The sequence below is a fragment of the Microcaecilia unicolor genome, chromosome 6 (assembly GCF_901765095.1).
Source record: "Microcaecilia unicolor chromosome 6, aMicUni1.1, whole genome shotgun sequence".
NCBI classification, from domain to species: domain Eukaryota; kingdom Metazoa; phylum Chordata; class Amphibia; order Gymnophiona; family Siphonopidae; genus Microcaecilia; species Microcaecilia unicolor.
This window is the reverse complement of record NC_044036.1, coordinates 316742768-316756035: the sequence shown is the minus strand read 5'-3', so window position 1 is coordinate 316756035 and position 13268 is coordinate 316742768. Positions and strand designations below refer to the sequence as shown.

Here is a 13268-nt window from a genome sequence, read left to right as displayed (position 1 = left end):
AACCTTGCCTCCTATTCCATGACTCTTTCATTTTCTCAGAAGTCTCTCATGAGGAACTTTATCAAAAGCTTTCTGAAAATCTAGATATACTACATCAGCCGGCTCACCTGTATCCACATGTTTATTCATGCCTTAAAAAAAAAGTAAATCAAATTGGTGTGGCAAGACTTCCCTTGGCTGAACCCATACTGACTCTGTCCCATTAAACCATGTTTGTTTATGTGTTTTGTAATTTTATTCTTTATAATAGTTTCCATGATTTTGCCCGGCACTGATGTCAGGCTTACTGGTTTGTAATTTCCCGGATCAGCCCTAGAACCCTTTTTAAAAATCGGCATCACATTGGCCACCCTCCAATCTTCAGGTACTATGGACGATTTTAATGATAGGTTGCATATTACTAACTGCAGATCAGCAATTTCATGCTTGGATTCTTTGAATACCCTTGGATGTATGCCATCTGGTCCAGGTGATTTACTATTCTTTAATTTGTCAATTTGGCTCAGTACATCTTCCAGGCTCACCACGATTTCTTTCAGTTCCTCCACATCATCACCCTTGAAAACCATTTTTGGTACAGGCAGATCTCTTACATTTCTTCTGTATAGACAGAAGCAAAGAATTCTTTCAGTTTCTCCACTATGGCCTTGTTCTCCCGGAGCGTCCCTTTTGCTCCTTCATGATCTAACTGTCCAATAGATTCCCTTGCAGGCTTTCTGCTTCTGATGTACCTGAAAAAGTTGTTACTGTGAGTTTTAGCCTGTGTGGCAAGTTTCTCTTCACATTCTCATTTAGCCTGCTTTATTAATGGTTTGCATCTTACTTGCCAATGCTTATTTCGCTTCTTATTTTCTTCATTTGGGTCCTTTTTCCATTCTTTGAAGGACAATCTTTTGACTGTAATAGCCTCTTTTACTTACCGATTAACAATGCTAACTGTCACATTCTCTTCTTTCCACCTTTTACAAGTACGTGGAATGCATCTGGTCTGGGCCAGTGGCGTACCAAGGGGGGGCGGTGGGGGCGGTCCGCCCCAGGTGCACGCCGCTGGGGGGTGCCACTGCACGCACCTGGCTCCGAGTTCGCTATCTTTGCTCGTTCGCTGCAGCTCCCTCTGCCCTGGAACAGGTTACTTCCTGTTCCGGGGCAGAGGGAGCTGCAGCGAACGAGCGAAGTTAGCGAACTTTTTGGAGCTGACAGGCGCGCGCCGCGGCACCCCCCCCCCCAGCGGCGTGCACCCGGGAGGGGGTGTCATTTCGCCAGGGGGGCGCATCGGCGATCTGCCCCGGGTGCCATCCTGGTTAGGAACGCCACTGGTCTGGGCTTCCATGATGGTATTTTTTAATAATGTCCACGCCTAATTTAGTGTCCTAATCTTAGCAGCCAATTCTTTTAGTTTCTTTTTAACTATTTTCCTCATTTTACTATAGTTGCTCTTTTGAAAATTAAATGCAGCTACAGTAGATTTTCTTTTGTGGGTTCATCCCAGATAGTAGTTCAAACTTGATCATGTTACAATCACTGTTTCCCAGAGGACCCAACACCGCCACCTCTCACATTATGCGCTGTATGCCACCACAGACCAGATCCAAAATGGCTTCCCCTCTTGTCAGTTCCTGGACCTGTTGCTCCAAGAAGTAGTCGTTTATTACATAGAGAAATTTTATCTCCCTGGCACTTCCTGATGTAACATTTATGCAGTCAATATCAGGGTAATTGAAATCACCCATTATTATAGCATTGCCCAGTTTGACAGCTTTCTTAATCTCTGTAAACATTTCTTCATCCATCTGTTTGTTCTATCCCAGCTGATGATAGTACAGCTCTAGAAGAACACTCCTTCCTTTCACACATGGAATTTCTACCCATAATGATTCCACGCTGGTAATTGTATCATGTGGAATTATTTTGACTCAATTCCTTCTTTAACATATAGCGCAATCCCCCTCCAATTTGATCCTCTCTGTCATTGCGATACAATTTGTACCCTGTTAACATAGTGTCCCATTGATTGTCCTCTTTCCACCAAGTCTCTGCGATGCCTATTATATCTACCTCATCATTTAGTGCTATATATTCTAACTCTTCCATCTTACTTTTTAGGCTTCTAGCATTTGTATACAGGCGCTTCAAATTTTTCCTTTGATCCACAAGCTGCTTAGAAGTTGAAGGGGATAATGTGCATCCTTTATCCTGCTCTCTCATTAAGCATGCCTGGCTTACTTTCAGCATTGTTGAAACCTCTCTACTGGGATTCCCTAAATGTTCTGTTTCGATAGTATCCTTAGAGGATATTCCACACTGAACCATGTGCTCCTGGGCAACTGTTGGCTTCACCCCCCCCCCCCCCCCCCCCCCCCCCCCCCCACCCCATTCTAGTTTAAGGTTGTTGTGTTTATTCTTGTCTACGTAAATACTGAGGAGCTGGACTGGATACCAAGAGAGATATGTCTACTCAGTTTTCAGTTCTGTATCTCCACTTGTTAGTTGATGGACACAACTATCCCACAGGTTCTGGAATAGTGGGAAGGCCTAATGGAAAGAAAATTATCAGGTAAGACCTAATTTCTCCACAATGTACATTGAGGCACACATAGGAGAATGGATGTTTAAATACAGGATATCTTTTTGGGGAGAATTATCTTAAATTCACTTAGAGGGGCATTTTTGAAAGAAATGTCTTAAGTCAGAATTTAGACGTGTTACAAAGACGTCCAAATTCCGAACTGGGAAGAAGGTCATTTTCGAAAAAGATGGACGTTCATCTTTTGTGTTCGAAAGTACCATGGATGTGCTGTGATTTGGACGTTTTGTGGTTTGGACATCTGTGATTTTTGGCCATTTTCAAAAAAAAAAAAACCCCATCCAAGTGTAAAATTTCCAAAGTCAAGCCATTGGGACATAGGAGGAGCCAGCATTTTTAGTAGACTGGTCCCCCTGACATCCCAGGACAGCAATCGGGCACTCTAGGGAGCACTGCAGTGGACTTCATAAAATGCTCCCAGGTACACATCTCACCATTGCTCCCTTACCTTGTGTGCTGAGCCCCCCAAACCCCCCTCAAGACCCACTACCATAGCCCGTACGGGTGAAGGGGGCACCTATATGTGGGCACAGTGGGTTTCTGGTGAGTTTTGAGGGGCTCACAGTTTCCTCCACAAGTGTAACAGGTAGTGGGGGTATGGGCCTGGGTCCACCTGTCTGAAGTGCACTGCACCTACTACTAAACTACTCCAGGGACCTGCATGCTGCTGTCATGGAACTGAGTATGACATCTGAGGCTGGCATAGAGGCTGGCAAGTAATGTTCTTCAACACACTTTTTGGGAGTGGGAAGGGGGTTAGTGACCACTGGTGGAGTAAGGGGAGGTCATCCCTGATACCCTCCAGTGGTTATCTGGTCATTTGGGGCATCTTTTTGTGCCTTGTTCGTAAGAAAAACAGGTCTAGCTCAAAACGTCTAGATTTTAGTGCTGGACGTTTTTGCTTTTTTCCATTATGGCTGAAAGACGTCCAAGTCTTAGGAACGCCCAAGTTCCGCCTTGAACATGTCCCCAATACACCCCCTTGAGATTTGGACGTCCTTCTGACGGACTTCGGAGAAAGACATCCAAAATGAGGTTTCGATTACAGCGTTTTGGACGTTTCTCTGAGATGGACGTCCAGATGCTGACTTGTGTCACTTTTTGGATGTCCATCTCTTTCGAAAATGAGCCTGTAAGTGACCACTTCTTAAAATGTTTTTTTTTCTTTTTTATCTGTAGAAACTGTCTCTGTACCACCTCCTAAGCCCCCTGTGCAGAAACCTGTAGTTCCATCAAAGCCAAAACCAAAGCAAGAGAAAACCAATTTGGTGAAATCCTTGCAGCCCCCATCAAGACCTGAGCCCAGCCAAGAAATTCGCAATATCATTAAAATGTACCAGACCAGACCTGCCATTGAGCCACAACCTTTGCAACCAGTCAGGTAAGAGGCCAGCTGTATGGTCATGATGTGGCAACTTTGGTCTGCTTACCTGTCAGAGGCTCGTTCCTGTATGTGGAAAGATAGGGGTCTGGACAATTTAAGCACATGGTATCAAAAGACCTGTTCTAGTCCTTCATTCCTCACAGGATGTCATTAGTACACAGGTCACCCTATTGGTCTCTTTCCTTTCAGACCTGGATACGTCTCTCATTATTAAAAGTTTTTTTCTAAAACAAAAATGTTTACTTTTGTGGTCAGCATGTAGAAATGTTCCTTCATAGGTCAAGAACTAGATAGATTCATCTTTTCTTCATTTAAAATCAACAGTTCTGGCAAAGGGAGTTATTTTTCTCTTAAAATATTCATGTAAATGCTTATTTACAAAAATTCCAAATTATGTGGGGTTTTTTTTTTATCCAGTGCAATTAGAGACTTTTCTTCAAATATTGATTTTTTTTTTCTGCCAAGCTAACAGGAGGATTATATTTATGGTACTAGGTCTAGGTATTTCAGGCTTTGTTCTGTGGAGGAATTTTTCTTCATTATTACTTTTTTTTAGTTTCTAAAAATTATCCTTCGACTGTCCATTAATGTGGACTAAGATCGTAGAACATTGACCATTTTTGTTTAAAATTGCTTCTTCCTATATATTTATATATTTGTTACTAATTGCTCATTCCTTATGATTGTGTATAACAGTTGCAAAAAAATTTCAATTAAAAAAAAAAAAACTCCTGTTCTAAAGTGACTGGAATGCACAGGCTGAATCTTGAGAGGAAGGTGCAGTGCTGCACCTCAAAAGTAGGTCATGGAAGCAAATATGCAGTGAGAGGGTAATTTTTTATGGGTAAACAACTGCCTAGCTGTTTAAAAGCACTACAGATAAATCCACCCCCCCCCCCCTTACTATGGTTAAAAGATGCTGTGTTAAAAAAGAGGCATTGGAGGGAAAGTATGCATAAGGCTTTCTTTCTTAAAACCTGTATGGACTTTCTGCGGGTATATTGGCACTTCAGAGCAGGTTGAATTATTATTTTATCGGGTGTTTTGATGGCTGTGTTTATTTTTATGTTGTACTCTGCCTAGCAAAGTTTTATTTTTATTAAAAAAAAAATATATATATATAAACAGACTATGAATTAAATTATTTTACATTACTATAATAGGGTTCTGAAAATTAACTGAGACAGGCACAAGGCTGAAAGTTTCAGGGCCGCCGAGAGGGTGGGGGCAGGGGGGGCAAAATTCCCCAGGCCCAGGCCTCCAAGGGGGGCCCAGCACCGGGGTCTCTCTCTCTCTCCTGCTTCTGCCGGGACCCAAGTGATCACGTCCCGACAGAAGCAGGAGAGAGAAAACTCCTGCATTGCAGCCAGCCCCCCCTTGGTGGCTGGGGAGGACCTGGAGGAGCAACTCCAGCGCTGCTCTTCTGCCCAGCTGAGCGGTGGCTTTTCCTCTCAGTGTGCGAGCATGAACTGAGAGAAAAAGGAGGGGCAGGCAATCGACAGAAGAGCAGTGCTGGAGGAAGACGTCTTCTGTTTGCAGGGCCTGGGGATCCCTGCCAGCCAACAAGGTATTTCAGCAGCGATCTGGGGGGGGGGGGGGGGGGGCGGCCATGATCTGGAGGGGTGGTGGCAGCGGTGGCGGCCCTGCCCCAGGCCCAGTTCAGTCTCTCAGCATCCCTGGAAGGTTTGCTAGGGTACGTAATATCCTAACACTAGCCCAACGTAGTGAAAAGGTGGCAAAGCAACGCGTGTTCAGCAGTATCTAAGGAAATGTCATGCAGTGATGGGAATAAATCAAAGAGAAATGGCCATGACACCAGTTGAGATATCCTTCTGCCACATTAAGAGATTTTCCAACTCGCTTGTCTTTCTGCAGAAAGCCGCCCAACTACTTGTTCAAAAAGAACGATCCCAAGGACGAGGCATTGTTGAGGTTGGGAATCCTGGATCCGGTAAGTTTTCACTTTCTAGATAATCTGGAATAATCACCATGCTACCCAGGCATTTGCAAGGCTAAGCGTGGAATGCACCACTGTCAGTCATCTGTGTTGTAGGTCATGTATGTAAGCTACCAATGCCTGTGAGGAGAATCCACCTGCAACATACTGGGAGAGTATGGAGATCATATGCTCCTGCTTTACACTTCTATACTTGAATATGCCTTTGAGTCAGATGACAGGAGTGCACAGATATGAAGTGATTCCTTAGCTGTGTTTCACTGTTACATGCACGTTAAATGTCTTTTCTCCAGTCCATTGTTACCATCTGATCTTGAAATGTTTAGCAGTCAATATTCAGCCAGCATTTTTTAGACATTGGCTGCTGTGGGTTAAATTAGACCTGAATATTCAGTGCCAGGCTATATCCAGCTTCCCGTACTGAATAGCTAGGTTATGCAGTGGCGTACCAAGGGGGGGCGGTGGGGGCGGTCCGCCCCGGGTGCACTCCGCTGGGGGGTGCCGCGGCGCGCGCCTGCTCTGAGTTCGCTTACTTCGCACGTTCGCTGCAGCTCCCTCTGCCCTGGAACAGGTTACTTACTGTTCCGAGTCAGAGGGAGCTCCAGTGAACGCGCGAAGTCAGCGAACTCTGAGCAGGCATGCGCCGCGGCACCCCCCCCCCAGCGGCATGCACCCGGGGGGGGGGTTCCACGCTGCATCGGGGGGGAGGTGCTGCACCCATGGGGGGGGGTCCGCGCTGCATCGGGGGGGGTTGCTGCACCCGGGGGGGTGGGGCGCCGCCCCGGGTGTCCGCCCCCCTAGGAACACCACTGAGGTCATGGAATGATGACCTAGATATTGAGGAGTGGCCTAGTGGTTAGGGTGGTGGACTTTGGTCCTGAGGAACTGAGTTCAATTCCCACTTCAGGCACAGGCAGCTCCTTGTGACTCTGGGCAAGTCACTTAACCCTCCATTGCCGTACAAATAAGTACCTGTATATAATATGTAAGCCACATTGAACCTGCTATGAGTGGGAAAGCGCGGGGTACAAATGTAAGAAAAATAAAATGACTGGAGGTTACCTGGGTACCACCGATATTCAATGGCGATACACAGATAGATACCCAGTTAACTTAGGGCAGCCTTTTTTAACCAGGTACTACTTCTGGATAACTCCTGCCTCTGCCCAGACTCCACCTCTGGACACCCCCGGCACTATCTAGATTTTCAGTGGAACTATCTGGGTAAGCACCACTGAAAATCTGGATTAGACCTGGCGAGCAGGAGTTATCCAGGGAGCTGTTACTATTTAATAACTCCCTCTGAATGTCAACCTCATAATGTTTAATTATATTTGATTAACTGACTTTCAACTGGACAACAAGATGAACAAACTAGAAGAAAAAAATTCAGAGGAAATAGCAGTAGAGAGAAAGAAACAAGTAGGCAGAGGGCACTGACACACAACGGAAAGACAGCTGGGAAGGAGACAATATACTATAAATCAAATACATACGATCAAACAAATGCAAAGTACAGATTTTCATTAGAAACAGGGACAGAAAGAGAGAAACCATGGCAAAATAGTCGTTTACCAAGGTAAACAGCAGCATAAAAATTGACTTCGCTCCACATGGTAAAAAATGTACATTCACCCAGATTTTTTTGGGGGGGGGGGGGGGAATGGGCAGGATTTGAAAGAATGTCATGTAGATCATATTATGGATGCAGATCATATTTTCAAGGCTATACCCTTTATATTCTGTGCCAGAGCCGGTGGTGGGAGGCGGGGCTGGTGGTTGGGGGGCGGGGATAGTGCTGGGCAGACTTATACGGTCTGTGCCAGAGCTGGTGATGGGAGGCGGGGCTGGTGGTTGGGAGGCGGGGATAGTGCTGGGCAGACTTATACGGTCTGAGCCAGAGCCGGTGGTGGGAGGCAGGGTGGGTGGTTGGGGAGCGGGGATAGTGCTGGGCAGACTTATACGGTCTGTGCCAAAGCCAGTGGTGGGAGGCGGGACTGGTGGTTGGGAGGCGAGGATAGTGCTGGGCAGACTTATACGGTCTGTGCCAGAGCCAGTGGTGGGAGGCGGGGCGGGTGGTTGGAAGGTGGGGGTAGTGCTGGGCAGACTTATACGGTCTGTGCCAGAGCCGGTGGTGGGAGGCGGGGCTGGTGGTTGGGAGGCAGGGATAGCGCTGGGCAGACTTATACAGTCTGTGCCCTGAAAAAGACAGGTACAAATCAAGGTAAGGTATACACAAAAAATGGCACATGTGAGTTTATCTTGTTGGGCAGACTGGATGGACCGTGCAGGTCTTTTTCTGCCGTCATCTACTATGTTACTATATTCCATAGAAAACCTACCACCATGAAAATCAGATGCAAAAGTCCATGGGTATAATATCGACAAAGACTGAACTGTACCCAAGGACTTGCCTCAAAATGGACAGTCTGGAAATTTCCTCCTAGTGCCCCATATGAAATAGGATTGCATGCTCATATTTGTTCCCACTGAGGAAGGGTCCACATGGTGGTTTGGCCCTAACTAGTATTCTTGCTGACTGTTTAAGTAACAATGCTCTGGACACAGAATTCAGAGTCCCTTATATGATGGCAAGGATGGATATCAGCTTATGTTACCCCTAGGCACTGTTGATGCTGTGCTGCCGTCCACTCCCACAGACTTCAACTCCCCCACCTCTTCAGACCTCTGCTGCCTCCTGACCTCCAATGCTGTTGCCTCCACCTGAATGTCAATTTGATTTCCAGTCCCATTCTGAGAGTTCTCGGAGCTCTATCTCTGCTGTCATTTCAAGACGGTGAACACAAAGGGTGATTCTGCTAGGGATGAGCTGTCATTTGAAATGAATGTTGCTCACCAATAATGGTGTTGTACTATTGGAAAAGTGTGCGCGGTATTCCCATAGTGAGCAATTATTAATGACATTAATTTCAAAATGAAGAAAATAGACTTGAAAATATTCTGGCTGCCCGTCCCTAGATTAAGCCTGCAGCCTCTTTCACCTGGGGTACCGCAATGACCCTGCTCTATCTGGGTTTCCATGTGGGAGACAAGAGCCTGTGAGCACAAGGTCATAGGCTGTCTCTGTCCTGCATTCACTGTTTTTGAATGACAGTTGAGCAGAGCCCCAAGGCCCTTGGAGAAAAGAGAGGAAAGAAGGACTGGAAGTCTGGAATAGAGATGGTGGAGACAATCAAATTTGCTGAAAGGTCTAAAGGAGGAAGAGGTGGAGGGATTGGAGATCCATTGTAGATAGGATTTCAATGGGAATAGAATAGGAATTTTGCTCCCCTCCCCCAAATTTTGTCATCCTTGGCACGCCTGGAAGGGGAGGAGAGTCTGTGCCACCATTCAGTCTTCTTTGTTGGACTTGGGGGTATCCATGTACCAGGTTCCAGAGGAAGGCATAGTTTGTGTAGCCAGGGGCTAAGGACTGTTGACATGATGGGCTAGATGGGGGAGGGGGCGGGAGGATGAGAGGGAGGTAAAAAGATTATAAGAGGGAAAATATCCTGGGTAGTTGAGAGTGAAGGCTTATGATGTCATAGACCCACAGAGGTCAGTTTTGATGGAGTTGGAAGCCTGGAAAGCTGATGGAAATTGCCTGCCCAAAAAAAAGAAAAATAATGATAGCTATTGTCAAATGGGACTGTAGTATGAAACCTTCCCTTTCAATATGGCCTTCCTTCAGTAAGGAAGAGGCACATTGCTGATATTGAACTGTAGCATCAAAATTGCAGAATGAAAGAAAATGGAGCAAGATGAAGATAAACAATGTTTTTTTTTTCTTCTTCCTATACATATCTGGTCCCCAAGACAAACGGAGACATTCCCCCAGCTTCCTCCACAAAGAACAACAGAAGCGTCACTCCAACCCAATCCATCCGAGAAAAGCAACTACCTCTGCTGAACATTTTTGCTACTCATCCTCAGCCTCCAGGGATTTCCTCTACCAGTCCTACACCCCCTCCACCACCCCCTCCACCACCAACCCTTGCTCCTACTCATCCTCCTTCATCCATTCCTCCACCACCTGATAGCCAAGCTCCAGTTCTTCAGGAGACCGACTTAAGAGGTAAGGGAGGAGGGACTAAAACAACCTGTATTGATCTCCACTCTTTCTAATCTCAAGTGTTCCCATTTGGACTGCTTCTTACATATAGAAACCATGGCTTCCTACAGTCAGTGATCTTGGTTTTAGGTTAAAATGTCTACAAAAAAAACTGTGATGTTGATGACTTCGGTTTCTGGAGACTAGATCATGCATGGAGGCTAGAAGACTCATGAGCATTGAAATCCTCTTCGACTAAATAATATGCACTTCTGTGGACATTGTATCTGAATTGTATCATTGCATTCTATAATATTTGGAATGTAAAGAATAGAAAAAAAAGACAGGGGTTCAACCTTAAACTAAATGAGGGGAGGTATTTTAGATTAAGGGTGTGTCAGTTACTAGGCTATTCGGCAATTATTGCTATAAGTGGAGGAGTAGCCTAGTGGTTAGTACAGTGGACTTTGATCCTGGGGAACTGAGTTCAATTCCCACTGCAGCTCCTTGTGACTCTGGGAGTCTCTTAACCCTTCATTGCCCCTAGTACAAAATAAGTACCTGAATATATGTAAACCACTTTGAATGTAGTTGCAAAAACCTCAGAAAGGTGGTATATCAAGTGCCATTAACAAGATTCCATGCACAATCTCAAAGAGTAGCAACATTCCATGTAGAACCCCAAAGAATAGCAAGATTCCGGAATCCCAAGGAGTGGAAGAGTAGCCTAGTGGTTGCTACTATTTGAGATTCTACATGGAATGTTGCTAGTGGAGGAGTAGCCTAGTGGCTAGTGCAGTGGACTTTGATCCTGGGGTACTTAGTTCAATTCCCACTGCAGCTCCTTGTGGCTCTGGGCAAGTCACTTAACCCTCCATTGCCCCTGGTACAAAAGAAGTACCTGAATATATGTAAACCGCTTTGAATGTAGTTGCAAAAACCTCAGAAAGGCGGTATATCAAGTCCCATTTCCCTTTCCCCCTTTTCCTCCTCTCAAGTGGTAAGTCAATGTGAGTGGATAAGGGTGTATTTGAATTAGAATTTCACATAAGAAGATTGGGTTTCTCTGGACTGTACTGGTAGAAGTTTACTTTTAGCACACAGCATGGAGTAGGAAGGGAAGGCTCCTCCAAGAAACCGGGGAAGACGTATATTGTAAATCAAACCTTTATTCCAAGTTACTCAGTGAAGGAGTGGCCTAGTGGTTCGGGTGGTCGACTTTGGTCCTGGGGAACTGAGGACCTGAATTCGATTCCCACTTCAGGCACAGGCAGCTCCTTGTGACTCTGGGCAAGTCACTTAACCCTCCATTGCCCCATGTAAGCCGCATTGAGCCTGCCATGAGTGGGAAAGCGCAGGGTACAAATGTAACAAAAAAAAAAACTCGACTCGACACAGCTGTGTTTCAGCGCTAAAAAGCGCCTTCCTCAGGAGTCTTATCGTGTACAGCTGATTTTGTATATTCTATTATCTGTGATATATTGGTGTTACGTAATACCGGATATAGGTATTTTATCTGATGTCTCTGCCGAAAGAAACCTCCGTTATGTGTTGATTGCTCCAGCACTTCTCTTCAAATGAAGAAAAAGTTTACTTTTGCCAGATTGAACCTGGAACAGTGAAAAGCTATTTAAGACAAGCATGTGGCAATTTTTTTGGCTACAGCTTGAACTTTTATATGACATTTTTAAAGGACCTTTTGAATGAATTTATGTGGGGTAAGTTCAAGAAAGGTTGCCTAGAGCAGGGGCGGACTAACCCTACAGGCAATTGGGCAGTGCCTGGGGGCACAGAGGCTCTCTCCTCCTCCCACGTTAAAGGGCCCTAGTGGGCTGGTGGCCTCATCAGGGATAGGAAGGATCCCCACTCTTTCCTGCCTGCTGCTGCTATTCTACCCGGCGGCACTGCTGCATTTTCAAAATGGCTGCTCAGACTTCCCTACGGCAGGAAGTCTCAGCAGCCATTTTGAAAACACAGTGGCGTTGGGCAGAGCAGCGGCAGCAGGTAGGAAAGAATAAGGATCTTTCCTGCCCCCGAGAGGCCACTAGACCACCAGGGTCCTTCAAGGTAGGACCAGAGAGGGCACACTAGTGTGTGGGGTACAGGGGGGTGGTGATGTGTGAATGGGGGGCACAGATAGTACCCGGGGGGGGGGTCCAATGACCCTTACTATGTGGGGACCCAGAACACTGTCAGAACACCCCTGGCCTAGAGTAAATATTTGGGCACTAGGCATCAATTCTATAATGTCAGTTCCACCGTTATAGAATATTAGCATAAGTCTGCATTTAGGCACCTAACTTTAGCGTGAACACCTGCGCCAGCTCAAAGGCCAGTTGCAATTGGCAGTTAGACATGTAACTGTATGTCTTCTCCAACATGTGCAAGTCCTGCCCTTGCCCCTCCTCCGTCCATGGCTCCCTTGCAGTTGTACGCTATGGATTTTGCATGCACATTTTATAGAATACTGATGACTAAGGTCAGTTGTGCACATAACTGCTAATTGTTGACAATTAACACTAAATAGCAATCATTGCTAGTTAACATCAATGATCAAGTCATTATTATATTCCATTATGCGTGCAACTGACTTCTGCTGTCTGTTACTATGTTACTCTATAACCTTCATAAATTAAGAACTCCGCAATAATGATTCCAGCACCAGAATGTCTTGGGTCAGCAAACTCATTCCAGTTTGGTAATAGTGTTACTATTATTATTATTTTTTTTAATTACTAATAATTTCTATAGCGCTACTAGATGTACACAGTGCTGTACACATTATATACAGGTACTTTGTCTGTCCCTAGAGGGCTCACGATCTAAGTTTTTGTACCTGGGGCAATGGAAGGTTGTGACTTGCCCAAGGTCACAAGGAGCTGCAGTGGGAATCAAACCCAGGTCACCAGAATCAAAGCCTGCTTCACTAACCATTAGGCTACTCCTCCACTATGGGTTATTCTGTAGTTATTGCGCTGTGAGTCCTAGAAGTTTAATGGGGGTTAGGGGTGAGTTTACACTTTTATCAAATATTTTGTCTGAAATTTATCACATCTACTAGATCTGGATAAAGGCTAGCCCAGTAACTCAGTGGCAGTATAGAGAACATGGGTTCGGTTTCCCGTTGAGGTTGGCTGGTACTGGGAATGCTGCAAAGGAAACACTCGCAGCCCTGGAGGGTTGTTTCTGCTGTTGCTCATTGATGACACCTAGAAGGCAACTTTTAAATAGCCTTTATGGTTGTGAATTACATGGGTTCTTTTTCCTGTGCATGTTTGCCACTAATTTTCAA

At 45.5% G+C, this 13268-nt stretch overlaps 1 protein-coding gene across 1 annotated transcript in view; it reads left to right on the top strand.

Annotated features, from left to right (window-relative positions):
* MYO15B (myosin XVB) overlaps positions 1-13268 on the top strand; it is a 93925-nt gene that overhangs the window by 9158 nt on the left and 71499 nt on the right. Inside the window, exons 4-6 of the mRNA XM_030208262.1 lie at positions 3764-3965; positions 5844-5919; positions 9742-10000. Coding sequence (XP_030064122.1) covers positions 3764-3965; positions 5844-5919; positions 9742-10000 — 537 coding nt within the window. The remainder of the gene's footprint in view (positions 1-3763; positions 3966-5843; positions 5920-9741; positions 10001-13268) is intronic.